The 22,199-nt window shown below is 38.5% G+C and overlaps 1 protein-coding gene across 1 annotated transcript in view; it reads right to left on the reverse strand.

Moving 5' to 3' along the window:
- The window catches only part of PREP (prolyl endopeptidase), an 84,383-nt gene that overhangs the window by 10,767 nt on the left and 51,417 nt on the right, over positions 1 to 22,199 (reverse strand). The window contains exon 11 of the mRNA XM_086876682.1: positions 3,942 to 4,078. Within this exon, the coding sequence (XP_086732808.1) occupies positions 3,942 to 4,078 (137 nt within the window). The remainder of the gene's footprint in view (positions 1 to 3,941; positions 4,079 to 22,199) is intronic.

The raw sequence follows: 22,199 nt of genomic DNA on the forward strand, positions 1-22,199 counted from the left end.
AAAATATTCTTCACTTCTTTTCCCTGTCTGCCTCAAACTTTGGACCTCTTGGTCCAAAGTTACTTGATTCCCTAATAATCAGAAATAGCAAGTAAGAACTAAAGGTATGTTTGCTTCCCAAACATATTGCCTTAAAATACTTTAAAAAAATAAAATATTCCACAAGAGAGTCCGTCCTCTTCCATCTGCTGAAAGAAACTGTGCCTGTCTGAAGGCTCACTGTGAGTCAGGACCCAAATTTAACCAATACTTGGAGGTCCAAGCTTGTAAAAAACGTTCTCAAAGTTTTTCTCTCGAACTTTACTTTTAAGTTCAAGGAAGCAGGTTTTATAAGTATAGAATCCAGATTTATTACTTTTTTATAAAGTGAAAATTCCAAGTAATCAGACAGCACGAAGCTCAAGTTTCACATACAGCCCTACTACTGCCTCCTGTGCTTTTCCAGGTGGATTCTTGCTTCCAGATTTGATTTCAAGTCAGCTTGAGCCACAGCAAATTGCCCAGTCAACCTTCATGGCTATGAAATGTCTCATTCTGCAAGGCAAAGTCTGGCTCCCTGCTCCTGCCAACAGTCTCTGTAGCCTTTTGCTCATTATCCGTTCTTCCTTCTCTCCTGGAAGCAGGGTAAAGGAAAGGGCAACAGGGTCAGGACAGAGTCAGTGGAGGGATCAGAAGATAGTCCCTGCCCTGGAGAGCTCCTTCCAGACCCTCTAATCACTCTTAAGGAGCATAAAACAAGAAATAATACATCAGATATTGATTTTACAGTAGAGAACAATGTGAGGAGCTGTGCTTCACAGAGCAAGAACACTTCTGTAGAATTGTTGATCTGCTGTCAAATATTAGAATTGACACTAAAATTCAGGCTAGTGCACAGGTGACAGTGAAGAAGTCCTGAGCTACTAGATTCGGTTGCTTTTTCAGCATTGTGGAGCTGAAGAGAGCAGTAACAGAATAAGGAGTAATCATCCATTCTGCACTGAGGGCTGCTCTGTTGCCTGACCTCTCTCCAGCCTGACAGTCTCTCTTCCCTGCGCCACCTCTTTGCTTAAAGGCTGGGAACAACCTGGCAGTGAAATGCAATTTCACAGTCTGCTGCACAACCAGCTGTATTCCAAGATGAGTTAGAAATTGCTTCTCCTGTACCCACGCAGGCACACACAGAACAGTGAAGGGAAACATGTTGGTTCCTACAGCAGAGTTAGCCAAATCTGAGGCATTAGTGGTGGGTTTCTGATGGCATTTCCTCAGCAGCTCTGCCAAGCCACTGGTATCAGTTCCATCAGCCTTCACTTGCTATGTGGGCTGTATAATTAATGACAGTGCTCTAGCAAGCACCATCTCAAAATGCCACCAAATGCAGCTCTCCAGTCCAGAGAAGAATATGAAAGATGCATGCTTGCATTCAAAAATAAACCAATGCTGTAACTGACTGAATGACTTTGACCTATAATTCTTACAGTTATTTTTGGATCCTGTAACCTGTTGGTTTGTTTCTATTGCTTTCAGTGATTTTTTTTTTTCATTTTTTATGTGAAAAGGAACACCAGTTTGTGAATTAAGCAGAAATAAGCTCCCCAAACCAGAGAGCTGGCTCATGATAATTGGTGTGAAACACCAATAAGAAAATACTGTACAGGCTGGAAGACATACAGGACAGAATTGAACCACTGGAAAGGAGAAGATGGAACACGTTGTGGAAAGTTTTAAAAAACCTTAAGCTTAAATAAAAAAGCCCAGGAGTATTTAGCCAGGATTTTTTTTTTTGTTTTTTTTTTAAAGGTAAGCTGGCTACTACTTGGTTACATTTCCATGGCTACATCTTAGCTCAGGGTAGGGTGAGTGAGGCATGAGGCAAGCCTCAGCCTTGGCCATCCTGTGGCTGCTTTCTAGCACTCATGCCTGTGGTCATAAAAACCATATGGAACAGCACTTGGACACGGGAACTCCTTGTGGAGAATTGCAGTATCTAGTAACAGGGATGGAGTAAAACATTTGTGGAATCTGCAAGGTAAAGGGTGAACTGGACATCCCGCTATTCTGGCATAAATTCTCTCTTACAATTTCCCTGATTTTGCCTGCCTACTTTTGGAACACATTCCCTCGCCAAGTACTCAATTCTCAAGCTATTAGTCATAAACATGTATTTGAAGGCTTTGGCTTTTCTTTCTCTTAGAAAGAGAAAGCTGAGAAATCGTATCTTGATATTAAAGTGAGAGAGTAAGTGTGGCTAATCTTGTTTTATTCACATTGTCAGTCGGATAATACCTTTTGATCTGGAGGTCATTGGTAGTTCTCTCTGCATTTATTTTTAAGGGACTGTTACAGATTCATATTCTTAATTTGTGAACTGTATAAAGAAGGTTTCATAGGGTTCAGGAAAATATAGGTCACTGCTCCTACCTCCCATCTTCTTCTCTTCTAAATGTCAGCTGCACCCTCTTGCTGCTGTTTGCTGGACTCCTACGAGAATCAATTTTTAGCTTGCCAAAATGGCAGAAAACCACCCACTCTGTTTCGCTGGGATAGTTTTCTGTCATTCTTGCGAGGTAAATCAGCTTAGCAAAGGCTCCAGCAAGCACCAGGGCCAATGGATGGGAGGTGGAAGTAGGCACTGTGAAATAATTTCTCCTTTTGCCAGCAACCAGTTCATGTCAGCTCTGCAGTATGTGAAATTTTACCTTAAACCAATAGATATGTAATACTTATTTTACATTCTTTTAAAACAAAAACATGGTAAGTTTTATCACAGTTTTCAGCATCTACAATAAACTGTAATAAATCAGTAGTTGAACCTAAGTAAAAAAGAATTTTAAAACTATGCTAGTTATATAATTGTGTCTCTCAAGAACCACAGGAAATTAAAAGTGTAGCTTTATGAGGCAGATAAAAAGCTTACAAATAATAAACAGAACACAAGATGGGAGGTCCACTGTTAGACAAGGTATTTGCTAAAAATCACAAGGAACTGTAAATGCTATTCAGAAATACAATCACAGCAAATATGAAAGGCAAGAACTGCAAAAGATTTCTTTAAATGTGCTAACTCTAAAGCAAGACTGCTTTAGGTAGCACCTAAACTTAAAAGGATTGTTTCATAATAGATTATTTTTCTATGGTGAGCTGCTCTTCTGCTTCCTGAAAATCTGTTCTCTATTCAGCCCCTTCCATTTCAGTTTTCCTCTGCCTCACCTAGGAGCATTTCTTAGCTATTCAAGCACTGCCTCTTGGCAAGTCTATTCAAATTGCCTTGCTTAAGAAATATTTTCTTTAAAGAGATCGTCTATGCAATAAAGCTTATAGCTTTTGAGAGCTACAAAGCCTGTTCCGAACACAGAATTTTTGATTTACAACATGTTGCTTTGCATTTGTGAACACAGTATCATTAGTGTTTCAAGATCCTCCTTCCTGATCATATGGGACACAGAAGGATTTTGTTTCCGATATAATCTCAAAAGTATAATATGAAAATGCAGCCAAATTTTTATTATTTATATGAATTTAGCTAAACATTTGATTTTCTATAATATTTAGACATAGGTAACTGTTTAACTTGGAAAAAAGAGAAGTTCCTATGTTATTAGTTCAGCAAAGGGCTCAAATATTTCCTTAATATATGTGTCCACATTTTTCTGTTGAACTCAGTGACAGAGCAAGAAGAGGTTAAGGTGTAATCCTAAGGGCAGAGTGACTGTTGTAAACCTCAGGAGAGCAGAGCACTTCTCTGCTCTGACATAATTTCTTCTGTGAGCCTGGGTAAAATCCTTGAATTCAGAACTAACAGAGCAGACAAATGATGCCTGGGCAGCCCTTATGGCCTCCATCTTGCTTCTTAGGAACCTGAAATGCATCCTGTCAGATTCATGGTGCACCCTGCCCACAGTCTGTGACAGCTGTTAATGCCAGATACTTTTAAAGAAGGTGTGAATCACCCTACTTACCTGTAGCTTGGTGTAATTGATATGTTGAAGCCTCCATATCCATACAAGAAGGCGGGATGAGAACCATCTAATTTAATTCCTTTCTTGTGAATAATAAACATTGGGATCTTAGTGCCATCTTTGCTAGGGTAGAAAACCTAAGACAACAGAAAAAGAAATACAAAATGCACTTAATGTTTTAACTCTCCACAAGTGCTGTTAACAATAACCAGAGGTGATCACTTGTATGGTGTCTGATGGGTAAAACCTTCCGAGCAACTTGCACCAATTGCCAGGTCAGGTTCAGTAAATGGGCACCACCCGCTTGGTTGCTTAGCAGCTCTGGACAATGTATCAAAATGAGAGAATACAAAGGGTATGATAGTATCACCTTTAGGTATCTTATCCATCAATTCTACACACAAAACCGTCTATGAAAATATTACAAAAAGAATACAGTTCTCTGCAAGGGAGCTGTGCTTATGAAAACATTAGGGCTGCACGGTCCATCACATGTGAAAGAGCTGGCAAAAGACTGAGCTGGCACAGAGAACAAACAGACAAAATCAGATTTCCTCACAGATGAATTCACCAAGGTAGGTCTGTATCCAGCAAAAGGGGACAGTCTCAAAGGGGGCAGGTAAGCACTGCTCAGTCTTTCAGATTCTCTCTGGGACACTTCAACCTTGTCAGGGTGGTAACACAAGCCACGACAGAAACTTTTGTAGCACTTTGGTGTATTTTTCGGACATTACTAAACAGCTAGAACCAGGAGACCCAACCTTGCAGAATCCCCAGTCTGTCAAGACAGCTGAACTGACCACTGGCTTTATTCCTGAAAGGAAACCAGCTCCCCAGACACCAAGTATCCACACAGCACATGCTTTCACATGTCCTTCTATTGCTGCCACAACATTGTGTGAAGTTAAAAACTGAACTCCATGTACACAAAGACTATAATTGCTTAACACAGTTCCTACATCTTCTTGTTTTGATGCATGCCTCTGCCTGCATACTCTAATTTGGGATCCACTGTGTCATATTTTGCCAATCAAGCAAAACACATGGCTGTGAATGCAGTTTGTTCCTTGTCCTAAAATTCTGGCTGATTCCTTTTCACTACCATGCTTTAACATCATTGCAGCTTCTACTCTAATTAGAACAAAAATGTAGTAAATGAAGAATGACACATTCTTATAATTGAGTTGCATGTCTACAATCTCTGCTTTAAAAGGAGATAGTCCTACCATGATTGGTAAAGCACATGATCAACAGGTTCTATTTTTACACATGAACCTCATCAGTAACATGAACCTATGCAACACATTTATTCTGAGCATTGCCTGTAATGTGAAACATGTAAATCCACATGGCACACTGAAAACAAACTAATCACATTTAATTTTACTTTAATCATTGCTAAGGAAATGTGAGGAATTTCAAATGAAATCATATCTACCTCCAAAGGCTTTACCAAAACCTCTAGACATATTACAGATAAAAATTCAGTATTTCACAGTACCCGGTAGATGAAAAAAAAAAAGAAAAAAGAAAAAAGTCTAAAGGTGTTTTTACATAGATGAAATCAGTTTCCAACTGCTGCCAAAACTGTATCTTAAGTGACAAAGTTCTTGCCAGAACGGTAGAGTATTGAAAAAGGATTTTCACACTAAATAGTCACTTGAACACTACAAACGAATAAAATAAGTGATGAACAGGAGAACTGCTGAGTCTGATGATGAGGAGTTGCAGAGACTCTTCCCTAAAACGCCATCCGTCAACTCCAGCTGTTGCTGGCAATTTGCAGGAAGCAAGCATCTGGCCTTTCTACACTTCTAGAAACTTAACTGCCATTGACCAGTCCTTTCCTGATTATTAAAGAATGACACTAATTTTACTGCTGGTTTCTGAATGAGGACCTTACCTTTTATATAACCACTCCCTGAAAACTGACTTCTGTAGGGCTTTTATTGTCATCAGTTAAGATAAAATAACATACCATTAAATGAAATCTCAACAGAAAAAAAAAGATTCACGTCAAGCTGACATTTGCAATTTAAGGATTTTCAGTCCTATCTTTGCTAAAATAATTATTACCTCTCCCTCCAAGATGAACACACGAGGGAAGGGGGTGGAAATCAATTCAGTGAGACACTAAGATATGTGAAGCTATTTAAGCTTCTCCAAATAGACTATTTTCAACAACTGATTCAATCTCACCTTTAAATTAGCTGTTATCTCTGAAGCAAGTTGAATGGTTTATTCATGTAACCAATAAAGGGACGAGCTTCTATCGCAAAGATTAAGGTAAACTGCAAAGGGCAAGCCCTAAAAAGGATTTCCCAAGATGGTGTTCCATGCCTAACTTTAGATGCTGTCAGCTTTTACAGTGGTAAATGCTCATAAAAGGGTACTACCTTTTCCTGCTTATCACAGATAGGAGAGATCCACTTGTGCCAGTCACACAGTACTACTCATTGTTCATATATTTTCCAATAAGGTCTTAAGTCACTAAAGTCAGCATATGTAAGAAGAGGACAAGTTAGGAAAATGAATTTGAAAAGAATGGAGAAAAACACTTCAGGAATATTATTATGAATGCTGAAACTCACCATTCAAGGAGGGACATGCTAAAAATAAGTATCTTCAGCCTTTAGGAATGCAACAGCAATGTTGCATGGTTGACAGGGCACTCCTGCAGTGTGCAACCCTTGGTGCTATTCTAGGACCATAATGTTGGAGCAGTAGAGCAGCCCTGGAATAGCTGTACCTGTTAGTCTCACACTAATGTCCTTGTGTCACACGGCAGTGGGGGCTCAGTGCCAGAATCACTTTCAATTCAGAAGGCAGAGCCTGAGGGATACATTTATAGCCTCTAGTCTACTTATTGTGATGGAAGGAGAAAGCAAGACAGCTGCTCATTGCTACAAATTACATGAAAATTAAGCTATATAAGCGAAACAGAGCCCAATCTTCATCATTCTTCTTTAGTGCATACATATATATTTGTAGAGTGGTGTGTTACCTTCTTTTGATTTTTAAACTTAGCATTTGAAAGCAATTTACACTCCATTTTCACTAGAGAAAGTCAATGGATGTTTATGTCAAAGACAGTTTACAGAGTAAGTTTTACAAGCATATACAGTTAATAGCTCTGTGATCTGGCTTGCAAATTTACTTAGTGGTTAACCAGGATAAAAAAGTTCAATACATTCATTCCTGAGGAGGTCTTTGTTCTCCTAATTATCATTTGTTTTAAATGTGCAGTATTTATGTGAGGTGAATCTTCACTTAGGAAAGAGGGGAACTATCAGCTAGCGTCTCAGACCTAAATTCAGAAAGGCTCTGTATTTATCCACCTCTGTGTCTGCAATGGCAAGAAGTATCCTCTCCATCTCTAGTCACTAGGAGGCAAAACTAAGTATTTTAGAAAACCAGAAGGTTTGAAAAACAGAGGCTGCAGATGAAGTTTTTCTTTCATTTAGATACAAAGGTAACATAGCCAAACCTTGATACTTACACAGAGAACTGAAAGTAATTTTGGCAATCATCCAATATGCACTTCTCTTGCAAGTACATATGAAATCAGTATCTTTGAATATTAAAGAAAGTGACACAATCATCCCAATAAATAAATAAAATTAATCTGTCTGTATACTCACATTGTGCCACATAACTAAAAGTACGTAAAATAAGTGACACTGATAAGAAAATTCAATTTTTAAAAATTAAAAACCTCAGCAATTTCTGAGTATTTATTTTGCTTTTTCTCCCTTTCAGAACTATTTTATGTGTTTACATAATGGAGAGATTAGAAGATGTATGTAATTATAATTGTTTGGGTAAGAAAAGTGCACCTGAAATCATCTTGATTTTACAAAACCTAAAATCCTTCTAGGCAAAAACCAACCCCAAACCTTTACACGTTTAAAATTAACCTTCTAAGGTAAGATTCAACACAGGTTTTGAAATATTGCTGTAAAACACAAATCCAAAATCTTGTCCATATGATTCTAATGTATATATTTTTTGAACTGTGAACAATATCTGAATGTTCAGAAATATTTTATCATTTTCCTGTCTTGCTCATCAATGCATGAATATCCAGTTAAAAAGTGATTAGTTTGATTAGTGATTAGTTTGTCTTGTCAGAAAGAGTTATTTCCTGTACATAAAACATGATTTTTACACACAAGAAGAAGAAACAAGAAGAAATCAGAAGATCTCTGAGACTTGAAAACACCTCCTAAGTCACAGTAGGCTAATTATTCTTAGTTAGACAGTAGTTATTCTAATAATGTCTCTCCCAAACTCTCTTTCAAGATTAAGGATTACATACCAGGAATAGCAATTGTTTCCATGTCTATGTGTGCTTGATCAAAACCAGGTAAGAATTAAACTTGTCATTAGATTGACATGCATTGTGTGAAATACCAAAAAATTTTACAGTGACTAAAATGGCATATAAATCAAGCTGGAATGCTCCTTATTAGAAATTCATGTTCAATAATTTAGGTTTATTAAGACTGTAACAATGCCTTTAAAAGAATTGTTTCCAATGTCTCCTATATAGTTTTTCTGAGATAATTCCTTATCATTTGAAACAAACAGGATTTAGCAGTTTTGTGAAATTTAGCATTTTTTTTCTGCTTCTAAGTAAGAGCAGCTGGCCTCACACATTGCTACAGCCACCACAAAGTTACAGACAGCACTGGGAAAGCAAAACTGAAATTCTGTTCAGTCCTGGCAAACCCCAGCACAGGGGAATAACTACTTCAGGTTTTACTTCTTGGAGCTGAGTTTCAAACATCTATTTCACATAAAGTATTTCCTTAGTTAAGTGAAGATTTCTCATCACACTTATACCAACATTTGCATTTTGAGATTTGGGGAAGAAAAGTGTAAGGAATTCATAGTAAATCACATACCATTGCCCACCTATTTCCAAATGTCACAAATACTTTGTTAAACATTCACTGTTTTAAAAATCCCTCACCAGTACCTTTGAAAGGTGACTGGAACTGTAAACGGAAAGGAATAGTCCCTAGAGAAAGTCTTCCTTCACAGATGGTGGCATCAAGGTTTTCAAACCTGTGTTTAGGTACAGAGATAACAATGCCTGAGGTTGAACAATGGCACATAGCAACATCTCCCACTGACAAGTCCTAACACTTGGTGCTTCAGGAAGGCAAGTCACAAAGACCCTGCCCTCCCACAAGCCTGAACATGCAGCCCTGGCAGGCAGGGAGAAATTCTCTCTTGAGATGCCAGGGCAGAAAATTCACTGATTCAAACAGAATCATGTGCTGCCTTCCACACCATCTGTCCATAGCCCATTCCATCTCCCATAACCTCTGACCTTACAAAACAGACACCAGTCTGGGGCTAAAGACTATAGCACTTCACAAGCAAAACCCCCTATTTATTGCAGCAGTGGCATGGACCCAAGTGTAAGATGTGCAGTGGCCCCATAGGCAGCTCTGGCAGCCAGCCAATGGCCACACGTAAGAGCAGCTCTTACTAGACACCAGTTTTTGTTTTCTTAAAATAGAACATGAATCAGAAGTCAGGAAAAATAACAGAGAACTGTTACCACTACAGAGCAAATCCACAGGATCTGAGGTTTCCTTTCTTCAGAGGGGAATCCTCATCAATCTTCCTTAAGTCTCTTAAATTAGCTTCAAAGCAATTCTGTGTGGGTTGCAAAGCTTGCTTAACACAGAGCTGGAGAGGGGCCAAAGTAACTCTCAGTACAGTAAAAATTCATGCAGGTAAAACCCAGAGAGAAGGACACCCACCACAGACATTTGCAAAAGCACTATGAAAATAATCAAGAAACTGCTCAGAAGAAATTGTTTCACCACCCACCCACCCACCGGCACAAAAAGCAGACTCATGCTGACAGAGGCAAAGTGCCAGGAGATGGTCTTTTAGAAGAAACGTCTCCTTGCTACTAGGTTCAGCTGCTTAACTGCACTGACTGCAGGGAGGTACCTCACAGGGTGGTGGGAGGATGCATGGGAAGAAAAGAGAAAAATACAGGTGTGAAAGGTGAGAAATCCCGCAAGACTGGCATGGAAGAAATTGCTTTTAAATCACTCTTTTCTAGATAAGTTAAAAGGTATGATCTCCTTTTACATAAAGCCTTAGAGGTAAATGGGATCCAATGAGATCCCCACACACCTATTTCTGCAACCAGAGCCGCTTCTTGCCTCTTCTGTTTATCCTTTGCCCCTTTCAGTACAATCTCAGAGCTTCCTGCAGCAGAATAATTAGAATCTGCCAAGTACAGTTATTCCTCTTCTTTCATCAATTTGCCTTGGAGATGACTTAGTGTACAGTGTAGAGACAGACAGATACGAGACAGATAGATTTACCTTTTCGTTTAAATATACACTGTAGTAGTGTTAAACAAAAAAATGTCCCAGAGGCCTTTGTAATTTACAGTCTCTTTTTTGAATTCCCTCTGTGTTTATGCATTCAGGAAATGTACTACTGTGAAGCAGGCATGAGAGAAGCAAAGGGATGTCTTGATGGAAGTAGCACACCATTATGAACAAAATCATAAATAACAGCTGCTGTTCAAAAACAGTGCATTTTCTTTCATTACATCAAGCTTTACTTTACAGAGTAAACTGCTCTGACAAGAGGCAACTCACTGCAGTGTAGTGTGTAGGTATTAGAAAGTAAACACTACTCATTTTCCCCATGCTGGAAATCAGTTCAAATTGTAATGAGAAACACTCTTCAGAACAAAAATGTAGAAGCAACTTATCATGGGTTAAGCAAGAGGTAGAACCTACTTTTTGCAAGCTACTTCATAGTAACTATTCTTATTTATGGTTTTATGATGTGTTAGATGCACATACCTAATCTGAGGTCCTGAGAGAGAGATACATTCACTCAAACTAGCTGGTAACTAACTAACTAACTAACTAACTAACTAACTAACTAACTAACTAACATTCACTAGTAACTAGTTAATTCACCTCCACTGTTTTTTACTACCTCTTGCTTCAAACTTGCTTGGTCATCTCAACATAGCCTCTCTGGTGAGCATTTACAAGCCTTAGGAAAATAACACAACTACTGCCGGATTTTCACTCTAATGCAGGGCCAGTTCAGGGTGCTCAAATTTCACCTGTAAACTCATACCCAAAAATTCTTGCACACAGAAAATTCAATCTTGACAATGGGGATGTCAATTGTCAGCTTGTGTCAAAGCCTCAAGAGGACCCACATATTTGCTTACATGGCCAAGAAGCTTTGTTCATGACTTTCAAAGGCCAGGCAATTACAGAGGGCTCTGCTCTCTCTTCCTCAGAGAATCATACCATGCTTATAGCTGTCAAGTTCACTACCCAAAATCAGAAGTACTATAAATCACTGAACACCCTCAAAAATTCTGCATGTGGCTAGTAGAATATTAAAAATTCATCCATGCTTTTTGGTTTGAAAGAGAGATCTTCTACACCAGACAGTGCATGTTTCAAAATCAGTTCCAAATCACTTTCCAGTGAATATATTTATTCCGAAGTACTTACTGAAATAAATAGTTCATTAAAAGTATTGTGAAGCAGTTCCATATACATTTTCTCAGTCAAATTATAGCTACATATAATTTACTTTCTGAGATAAATCTGAATTTAAAGTTACTCATTTGTACCCCTACATAATTAAAATACCACCAAAATGGTAGCAGAAGAGGAAAAAAAATCCCTTAAGAATGATCAAGGAAAAGCTAAAGTCCTGTAAAATATCTGAGGTGCTACCTTAGAAAAAATAACTCTAAGGTTCAGATGCTATTGATTTCAATAGTTTCCTGTGGAGACAGTACTATTGTTTTCAGATTCACAGTAGTCATTTGTACAACGAAGAAAAATCACTCAGTGAGTAGCAAGAAGCAGAAGTATGAGTTTTCATTCATTGTTGTAACAATGCTTAGGGAAAAAAATATTCCAAATCTAATAGAAAACAACCCAGCAAAAATTACAACTAATGGTGTAGTTTCCAGACAGATGTCAATATTAAGACTTTGAAGGGATTTCATACCAGAACACCAAGGAGTGTGCTGAAGCAGTCTTATGATACTCCTGGAACAGGGCAGAGAAAAATGAGTAGTAAAAGAGGAATTTTTTTTTAAGACCTAAGACTAAGGACAACTTGCAGCAATCTTTCCTTTCTTAGGCAAAACATGAACAAGACAGCAAAAGCCAATAAACTTGTATCAGACATTACATAATCCACAACTAATAATCAACTCTCAATAAAACAACAGATCAAATTTCTAATGACACCAGATCAACTAGAATAGAGTGCTATCAGTTCAAAAACCACCAGTAGGCACAAAGTCAGGGATGTCCTTATGGTAAAATACAACTCCTTGATTTCAGGCCTTATGTTTTGAAGCTTTTCTGCATCAAGACTATTTTTAGCTGATAGCAGGGATCTTTGTACACTGGTACTTTCAAAAATAATTGACAAATTGAATGAAAAGCAAGTTGTTCAGGGAGTTGTCAGGGAGAATTTATGTAGCAATTTTTCCCTCTCTGTGAGAAGAGAAGCTGGAACTAAGGAAATCTCTTTTTTTTATATCATTCATCTACACAGTTGAAACACTAGCTACTGTAAATAATAATACTTCTTAGAGGCTTCCCTTGTCCCATAAATTTCCTGGGAGATGATTCAAGGACAGAGCAGAAATAATTCATCTAAGGGAAGATAGTATTTTATCAGTACCTCTGAGCAGTGTAGATAAAATCAAATCAACTGCTAAAGGAAGATGCAAAACTAGACTACCATTAAAAAAAACTGCACATTGATGAACTTGTGCTGCATCATGAGCAGACAAAAGCCCAGAGAAAATGAGTGACTGAAATGTTTCTGGGTAGAAAGTGAACTGAAAAAGAACTATCTTCCTTTCTTTTCCTTTAAAAAATGTTCTTTCAGAATGCACCAAGATTTTATGATTGTTAAGTTTTTACTATTTCATTTCTTATACTGAGGACAAATAAGAGAGGTTTGCAGAATTATTCCACATGTATGTTTAACTTACTCAAGTTCACTTCTTTGCATCTCTGGATACTTACCACAGCACTTTATGTTTAGCCTGACTTTTCAGCAGTGAATCCAATTTATGAAAAAACAACCCACCAAATCTGTTGACAAAGCTATTGACTAAGCTTTTTAAAGTCTGCCTTAGTGTTATTAGTGCAATTTTTTTCTGTATTTGGTACAGATAGAGACCAGGCTGTTCAAAGTGGCCAGAAACAGTATTACTAACTGACTGTGTGGTGTGACTGTGCGATCAAACACTAATAATAGAGGTTCTCCAAAATCTCATTACTATTTCGCAAAAAATAATTTTCTTAGTATAAACTGAACTGGTGATAACTACTCTATGATCATCCAGGTTAATATGCATCCTTCTCTAAGGTAGTCATGTTCACAGTGAATGCAAGAGTTCTCATTTTAGGTTACAAGATTTGCTGTAACTTGCTTCCCCTTTCCCCTTTCAATAGCAGAGTCTGCTCCTAGTAGTGGCCACACAGACTCAATCATTTTGCAGAGATTTTCATCTTATATATGTCTATGTAAGATCTCACCAACATCTGAAATGGTTGTTTTCCACTCTCAACTCTATTAATCTGCTTTCCAGCACGATGATGAATGTTAATTAACAACAACAAAAACTCTAATCCACCAAGCAGTTTTGACCCTAGATGAAGACAGCAAGTATAATTTTATTTGGCTGCAATAATTATGTGTGTATATATATATATACACACATACATACATACATATAAACACATATAAAATACACACATATAAAGAGTTTATCTGCATTTTTTCCCAGTTCTAATTTGCTTTTGTCTCCTTTAGGCAGTTCTGGCATAGCCATCATTATTAATCTTCCAAATGTAACTGATTTCTCTGTTCTGCTTCAAGCTGTGGTTAGTAAGGGCACTGTGATGGTCTGCAGTTCCATGCTGTCCACCACACTGTTGAATGTGGTCCATGATAAAGACTCTTTAAGTCCTGCACAGCCTTCTAATTTGTTCTCTGCTGGCTGCCCTACCTCTTTAAACCTCTTTTTAACAGTTGCATGCAAAGCCTAATAAATAACTGCATAAACCAGTTAAGAACTTGTGTGTGGCTGGAGGCCTGCAACTCTGAAACACAAACCTCCTAGCTCTGCCAGAGCCACGTCTATTCTGAAAATACTCCAGTTCCCCAGTTGCCTATAGGGACACTATTCAGAATGAGAGATGCATCCACTGTAATGTATTTAAATGGGAGTATGGAGCTGTGGTGAAGCTTAATTGCTAACAGGAAACAGACACTGCAGAAAAGAGGGGACCAGGGAATGCTTTTTGGAAGGAGTAACAAACAAAAGGCAAAACTACCTCACAGTAAAATGCAATTCAACAAGGCCAGAAATACAACATACCATATAGCCTGACAGATGCAATCACATAAAGAATAGTGAACAACTCACTAAAAAGTAATTTAGAAAACTATCTTGGAGTTGTAGACATGCCAAACTGAACTTGAACAATGAATTGTTAGGGAAAAGGCAAATGCTATGTGAGGACATAAAAACCAAAGTCTCACCCACAAGGTGCTATGAAGTAACCGCTCCTGTTGCATTCAGGTTTGCAAAGTCTCAGCTGGAGTGCTGTGTTCAGCTGAAACCATGGCATCACCATATGCTGAGCATCTAAACAGATTCCAGGAAGTGGATGCAGAGTGATAGGACAGGAAATACAATCCACTAGAGAAAGTGAACAGAGTGCAGATTTTTCTTTTGATTTAGTGTGAAGGAAAATAAAATTGAGGGACACACAGTGACAGTCCTTCAATATGCAGAAGTTGGCTGTAACTAGAAGAGAACCAATTAGCAGTGAGGGACACACAGCAATGGATTTCAAACTCAAGAAGGGAATTCAGCTGAGACCTTTAGGTGGTGTACCCCTATTCCCTGCAAAAGCTTTTTAACAGTAAACTTAGTGAGAACTAGATTGCCTATGGGGTGTGAAGGCTTTTAAACAGAAACAAAACAGACAGAAACCAGGCAGGAATGGTACAGGCAGAAGTGACCTGCCATAGTGCTCACGACAGATCAGTCATGTCTATGTCACCACAATGTCCAAACACATTCAGGCACGGTAGTTTCTTCCTTTCCCTAGTCTTTTTGGTCCCTGCTTATTACAGCAGCTAGAAGCTGGTTCCTCTCTTCTTGCAGGAAAAGCCAGTATCCTACCTCTTGGGACTCCAATGGATTAGATGAGCTTCTGAGACAGTTCTTAACCTGATTTATATGATTTCAAGAAGAGAAGCTTCAAAAGCAGAATTGGAGAAGACAGACTCTAAAACAGCCCCAAGTGCCTCCCTTTCTCACTGCCTTTTGCCTTTCATAAAACCATGACTGAGAAATGTGAAGGCCATCCAGGGAGTTTACATACATAACAAAATCTACAAGAACAGCTGGTGAGAACAGAGATATATTCTAAAACCCACCACCTGCATTATGGATCTGTACTAGTTAAAATTGAGAAAACAGTTTATAAATTTAAGTATTAAACATTTACATGTTAAAACCAAAGAAAACATTTTTAAAACTTGCCCACATGTGTAATACAGATGTGCAAACACCTATTAACAGAGTACCCAACATTTTATTTTCAAGTAATAGGAGCATGACTAACAAATAAATGGCTATAATTGCTACTGTTCTGGAAATCTGTTTGAATTTAACCACTGTCTGGTAGCACAGGCAGATACATACCTGGGTATATAACTCTTACTTAAGTAAATCACCTTTCTCAGAAACCTAGTAACTCTTAAATGCACTCTTCATGCTAGGTAAGTGGCTTGAATGCTGGACTATGCCAGTGATGACTGACAGCTGCAGTCATCTAATGATCTTTTGCCAGCTGTGTGAATCAAACTCATGATTGTGATCCCAGAGCAATCTGTCCCCAATGCAGCATATTATCATCACAATTAAACCCCACCCCCCGGCCAGGCTCCATGAGGCAAAATGATGGGTGGGCAGATGGATAGAAATATTCCCATTATGCAGAGGAGCACTCTCATTCTGAACAATGCTGGCACACCGAAGTTTGACATTTATCCTCTCTCTAAGTGAGAAAAGGGGCAGCTATCATTTTTGTCTTTCAGTAGAGAACTATGCTGAAATTTCCCATTCTTATGACTACTTGGTTTAAACAAGAATTAAACAGCTATAAAGAGGCTTTAGAGCAATTGTTTTCTGTGGAAGCATTCTGTGTTTGACCCTCTACCATGGATGTTACTGGCCATTCAATCTGTACTATACAAGACACACAAACATCATAATGATCAAAAGCCTGTGTGCTGTCAGCCTTTATTACTATTAGACATATCAAGAGGTGGGCTTTTTATTGATGCCAAAGTTTTCTGAACTATTTGTGTAAGATTTTAATAACTGTCTTGATTAAGTTTTCAATCCACATCTGAAAACTCAACTCTGAGGATCAGCAAACCACTGCCACTAGAACAGCAAATCATATCCCCAGAGCAACACCTCATCAATGTGAAGCCATGGACAAATTTAATTCTGAATGTTTCTGTTTCTGTAAAATGAAGTTAGTAATATTCACTACCTTTGAGAAATAGCACTGATAAGCCTATACAAATGGGAGAAGAAAAGTTGGAAGTAGAGTCACACTAATCCATTAAATAAAATCCTTACTTATCCTGTGAGTAAGAGAGTTAATTAAAATAGAAATGCATTCATGCTTAATTACTGGAGGTGAGTTCAATCAGAGAAGTGGATATGAAACTTAGAGGAAAAACAGAAGAGAAAAAATTCTTCATTTCAAATTCAAATTGTTTAGAAAGAAGATAAACCCCAAGTGTTTTTACTACATTATCATTTTAGTATCTCTGTATCAGCAAAGAATCTACCTACTGAGGTTCCTGAAGACTTCAACACACGTGCTCATTTAAGGTGTCTGAGTGAATGACTTCTAAAATCTTTTTGATGGCAAAAGGTATTTTCCCATTTACTGTAAAAATCAAAACTATTTTTCAACAATGTAATCATTTAATACATGTGAGGCAATCCTTTAAGCTCCACTACAATTGCTTAAGCTCTTGTTTAAAACTCCTGTGTAAAAAGGAATTCACTACACTATGTTTAATGGTTACAGGTCTGTTTCAGTCTGTCCTGTTTTGCCATGTGTTTTAAGGAATTCTGAGAAAGAAATGGAGCACGGAATGCAACTTGGGATTAAATCAACCAACTAACATCCCCCTTCACTAGAAAAGTCAGAAAGAAACCATTGCAAGTTCAAACAAAAGTTCAAACAAAAGTTCTACTGAGTAAGGCATAAGAATAGTATTTCATAATGAGCTTTAGTTACACTGCAAAGCAATCACTTCTCTTGTAGGCTTGAAACAAATGAACATTTTTATAAAGTCTCGAGCATGAAAGTTCTACAGATGCTTCCATTTTAAGAAGATCTCCAACTCCCTGCACACTCAGCAGAAAAATAAACAGTTTACTATTAAAAGCTTGGAACTACTGAATCACAAAGCCTGTATAACATTACAAATGAACACAAAGAGTATTTTTTATTATTTTAATATTATTTCCCACATTGTGTGGTCAGTTGTTAATTCTAATTAAGAGCAGTTAATTCTTCTTAAGAGCAGTTTTACACTCCCCTCCATCCCAAACCACATTTCCATTGCTCAGCATTCTGCTGAACAAAAGCCCCCAACCTCCAAAACTATACATCAGCCCCAGCAGTATATAAGAAGGGGATAGAGCAAATCCAGACATTTAGACCTTAAAGTAGGTTTGAAGTGGATTGGTGAAGAAAGCAATGCAAAGTCTATCACTTCATCCTCTTATCTGGAATAGAGAGATGTGGTTCCTACTTAAGATACCAAAGAAATAGCTGAACTTCATTGGATGGGGCTACTTAAATTATAGTGGATATAGAGCCAACTACTATTCTGCTACTTCAGCATATGGGTTTCAATGTTCAAGAGCAGTTAAGGTCATCATAGGAATCAATTTGTCTCTTGATACTCTATCTAGATGTAAAGTCCTTGATTCTGACAATTTCCTCCCTTAAAAGGGAGTGTAATGTGGCTGCAAATTTGTAATATATTTAATATACAGTCTCTTGGCTTTCAAGAACTACAAGGGTGCTTTAAACTAGAGTACTACATTTTCAGTTATTGTTTCTTCACCGACCTCAAATTAGAAGAGGTAATGGCAGACTAATATAGTGTTTGGAACAACCACATGCCAAGGGTGTAAGATACTAAGTTCACACAGGCAAACTGCCAAGGCTGTCACAGTTGTCACTGTGATTTTGTTGATGTCTTCCAGAGTGAGACTGCTGCCTTGGTGCCAAAACACCAGGTGAGATCAGAGCCAAAGCCTTCAGCCTCCTTCCTGGGAGCTCTGAAAGAAGTGGCTCAAAGCTTATTTCCCCTCTGAAAGACAGCAGGTGTCTGCCATACTGTGGCAAGCACTAAAACTGTGGTGTTTGTCACATTCCTTCTTCCCCCAGTATTTCACAGAATCACAGAACATACTTAAGTTGGAAGAGACCCACAAGGATCATTGAGTCCCACTCCTAGCCCTGCACAGGACTATCCCCAAGAGTCACACCATGTGCCTGAAAGTATTGTCCAGGCACTTCTGGAACTCATTTTCTTCCTTACTGCAATACAAAATCTCAAGGAAATAAAAAGAGTAAAATTGAAACAAACAACAATAAGCAACTTATTTTCCCCAAGCATTAATTCTATCCTCCCATCCCATGAGATCAAGGCGAGATTCAAACCTCAAATACTGTGAGAAGAAAGAAAGCCCAATTCTTCAAAAATTAACTTCTTTTTGGTTGTGATGGATTCCTAGGAGAGGGATGAAAATGATGCCAAAATTACTTATTCCTCTGTAAAAAAGGGGAAAATTGTTTTTCTCTGCTCAGAATCAGTTGAAAGTACATGCCTCTAGCTCTCTGCAGATAGTTAAAAGTTACTGAACTTTTCTCCAACTTACAATGATCTATTCATATAAAAAGTCACACTCAAAGTTCTGGTCAATGGGGGTGGCATTTGGGCTGGTGCTGTGTAACACCTTTGTCAGCAAAATGGACAGTGGGATCGAGAGTATCCTCAGCAAGTTTGCTGACACCAAGCTGTGCAGTGCAGTGGACATGCTGGAGGGAAGGGATGTCAAACTCGAGGGACCTTGGCAGGCTTGAGAGGTGGGACTGTGTGAACCTCATGAAGTTCAACAAGGCCAAGCGCAAACTCCTGCACTTGGATCGAGACAATCCCAAGCACAAATACAGGCTGGGTGGAAATGGGCTGAGAAGAAATACTTGGGGGATGACCAGACACTCACTGTATCCCAGCAATGTGCATTCACAGCTCAGAAAGCCAACTGTGTCCAGGGATGCATCCGAAGAAGCACAGCCAGCAGGTCACCCTCTGGTGAGGCCCCACCTGGAACATTGCATCCAGCTCTAGGGTGCCCAACATATGAAGGACACTGACCCGTCACAGCAGGCCCACAGGGGACACACGAAGGTCGGAGAGCTGAAGAACCCCTTCTAGGAAGACAGGCTGAGAAAGTTGGAGCTGTTCAGCCTGGAGAAGGCTCTGGGATAGCATAATTGTGGCCTTCCAGTACCTAAGAGGGGCCTATAAAAGAGCTGGAGAGGAACTTTTTACAAGAACATATTGCAATAAAACAAAAGCAAATGGGTTTAAATGGTTTAGCAAGAGGGAAGGTCTAGATGAGAGATTATGAATAAATTCTTTACTATGAGGGTGATGAAGTACTGGAACAAGTTGCCCAGAGAAGATGTGGATGCACAATCCTTAGAAATGTTCAAGGTCAGGTTCAATGGTACTTTGAGTAACCTGGTGTAATGGAAGATGTCTCTGTTCATGTTAGTGAAGCTGGAACTAGCTGGCCTTTGAAATTCCTTCCAACTCAAACCATCCTTTGATTCTATGATATACGTGTGGGTAAGGGGAAGAAAACAATGTTAAAACCATCTCTATAACCACAGTGAAAAAAACAGAGATAACTATAGTGACAGCTCTTGCACTACTTAGCAGGTTGAGCTTACTACAGTTTACAGAGGACACTGCTTTCCTCTGTTATTTTTATATTAATTAGGGAATCTAATGCTCATGGAATGACACCACCCGTAACAGCAATATCCAGGAATAGCATGGGCAGGTGCTGTGCACAAGTTTCTCTGCCAATCAGTCTTAAACTTGACTCATCTTCTCTCAGTGTTGTATTTTCCTGAAGCAGAGATTAATCACTGTGCCAAACTGTATGGTGTGAAGTTCTACTTGGAATGAGAATGACCGTAGACAAATTTTCCCTATCAATGTCTCATAACTTGAAATCAGTACTGCGAGGGTTTGGTGATGGGAGTGAAAGACTGAGCAAGACAAGAATAAAATTCTCATGAAAATTACTTCACCTGCAAAAGTAATATCTGCAAAAAAAGGGCAGAAATTCATTCCAGCCCGAAGAGAAACATCTTTTTTAAGACCTGTGCTTCTTGCATCTCTGCTGCAATATCTAAACAGCAGCTGCTTTTTAAATCAAACTAACTTGTAAAACCAAGTTATGTTATGAATTTCACCACCTGCAAGAACTAATCCAAAATGCCTCTATCAATAGCAACATCTATTTTTGGCCCATCTCTAAGTATTTTAAGTACTGGAGGGTATTCAAAGAATGGTAAAAGGAGCCAATCAGCATTTTTATTGTTGCAATTTTAACACTTAAAAGCCTACATATCAGCCTAAAAGTAGGTGAGCTTTGAGCCACACCAGAAGACTGTTTATCCATGATTAAGTGTCACTGTGAGGTGCTAACATGGAGAGGCATATAAGAACATAGTTGGCAACTTTACAGAGATAAAATAAAGGCTTTTTATTTAAAGCAACAGTTGAGTTATTAAGACAGTAAACATCTTAGGGCAAGTGCTGTTTTTAAGTTCCTGTGGAAGTGTTTTTTCCTTCTGTAAAGCCCACCCCAGGCTATTTCCTGAAAAAAAATCTGTTATTGTGATAGATGGAAGTATGCAGGGAAGCAAAACCAAATTTCAAGAAGTGCTTGGCAGAGGAAGAGTAATTAATACAACTTAATGTATCATTTAACAAAAGCAGCCAGGATAAATTTTTGATGTGTGGCAAGCATTTTAAACAGTCTGACTTTTTCATGAAGGTCACAGAGTCTTTCAAGGTAAGGGCAAAAACACAAGCTACAGCACAATAAATTAGACTATGTACTTCCAGGGCGTCACATGGAGCCAATAATTTACAAACATGTTCTCACCCTGGTGCAAATGTCAGGTATGTTGATACAGCTTTCCCCTTCAGTGCAAGTTGGCTAATTTGTTTTTAGTTTGAGCTGTCAAAGTGTAAGATATTAACCCTAAGTACAAAAAAAGTAGCAGCTCTACCACAAATTTTCTCAATGTAATAAACCTTATCACTATTCCACCCTTGCACTTTACAGCATATACCAAATACTGTAGTTTGGATTTGAAAGACCAAAAAACAGGCAATTGCCATTAATTCAGGTTTCATATACACATGACACCTCCATTTCAGTTCAAATCTTGACCCAGTTATATTCAAAGACTGTTAAAGAACAGCTCATCACAGTTTCATATATGCTACACAGCAAAGCTGGGAAGATTGCTAGTGTGAGTAGGCATTTCTTCAGATATATGAGAATAAAAAAACCTTGGCAGGAGACCTGCCTTTCATTAAGGAGACGGATTAGGACAGTCAGCAACATTATCCTTTACAACTTAGTAATTATGATGGAAATTAAGATTATTAAATAGATTCTTCAGCATTGTTCATTCTCCTATAATAATCAGAGTTTGCCTACTTTCAGTATATTTCTTGCATTCTTATTTTTTCCCCACAGTTCCCTGCAATGTTGCCTGTGTTTTGAAATGGCTATGTGTTCATTTGGTTGACAGCCATTAATACCCTGCTTTGATACCCTTCCATCGTCCTTCCCTCCTCCAATCAGAAGCACCCTCAAGGCTCTAAATGAGACCACACAAATGGAAATGAAGCCTGGAGTCCATCTGACCTGTGCAGCACTGACAGGCTCAGTTACTACAAACTTGAGCAGGCAGTCCAGCCCTGGCCTTGACAAACAACCTTTTTCACAGCTCAGCTGAGACTTCTCCATGGATCTGAATGAAAGGTAACAAAATA

The sequence above is a fragment of the Cyanistes caeruleus genome, chromosome 2, assembly GCF_971803275.1.
Source record: "Cyanistes caeruleus chromosome 2, bCyaCae1.hap1.1, whole genome shotgun sequence".
NCBI lineage: Eukaryota > Metazoa > Chordata > Aves > Passeriformes > Paridae > Cyanistes > Cyanistes caeruleus.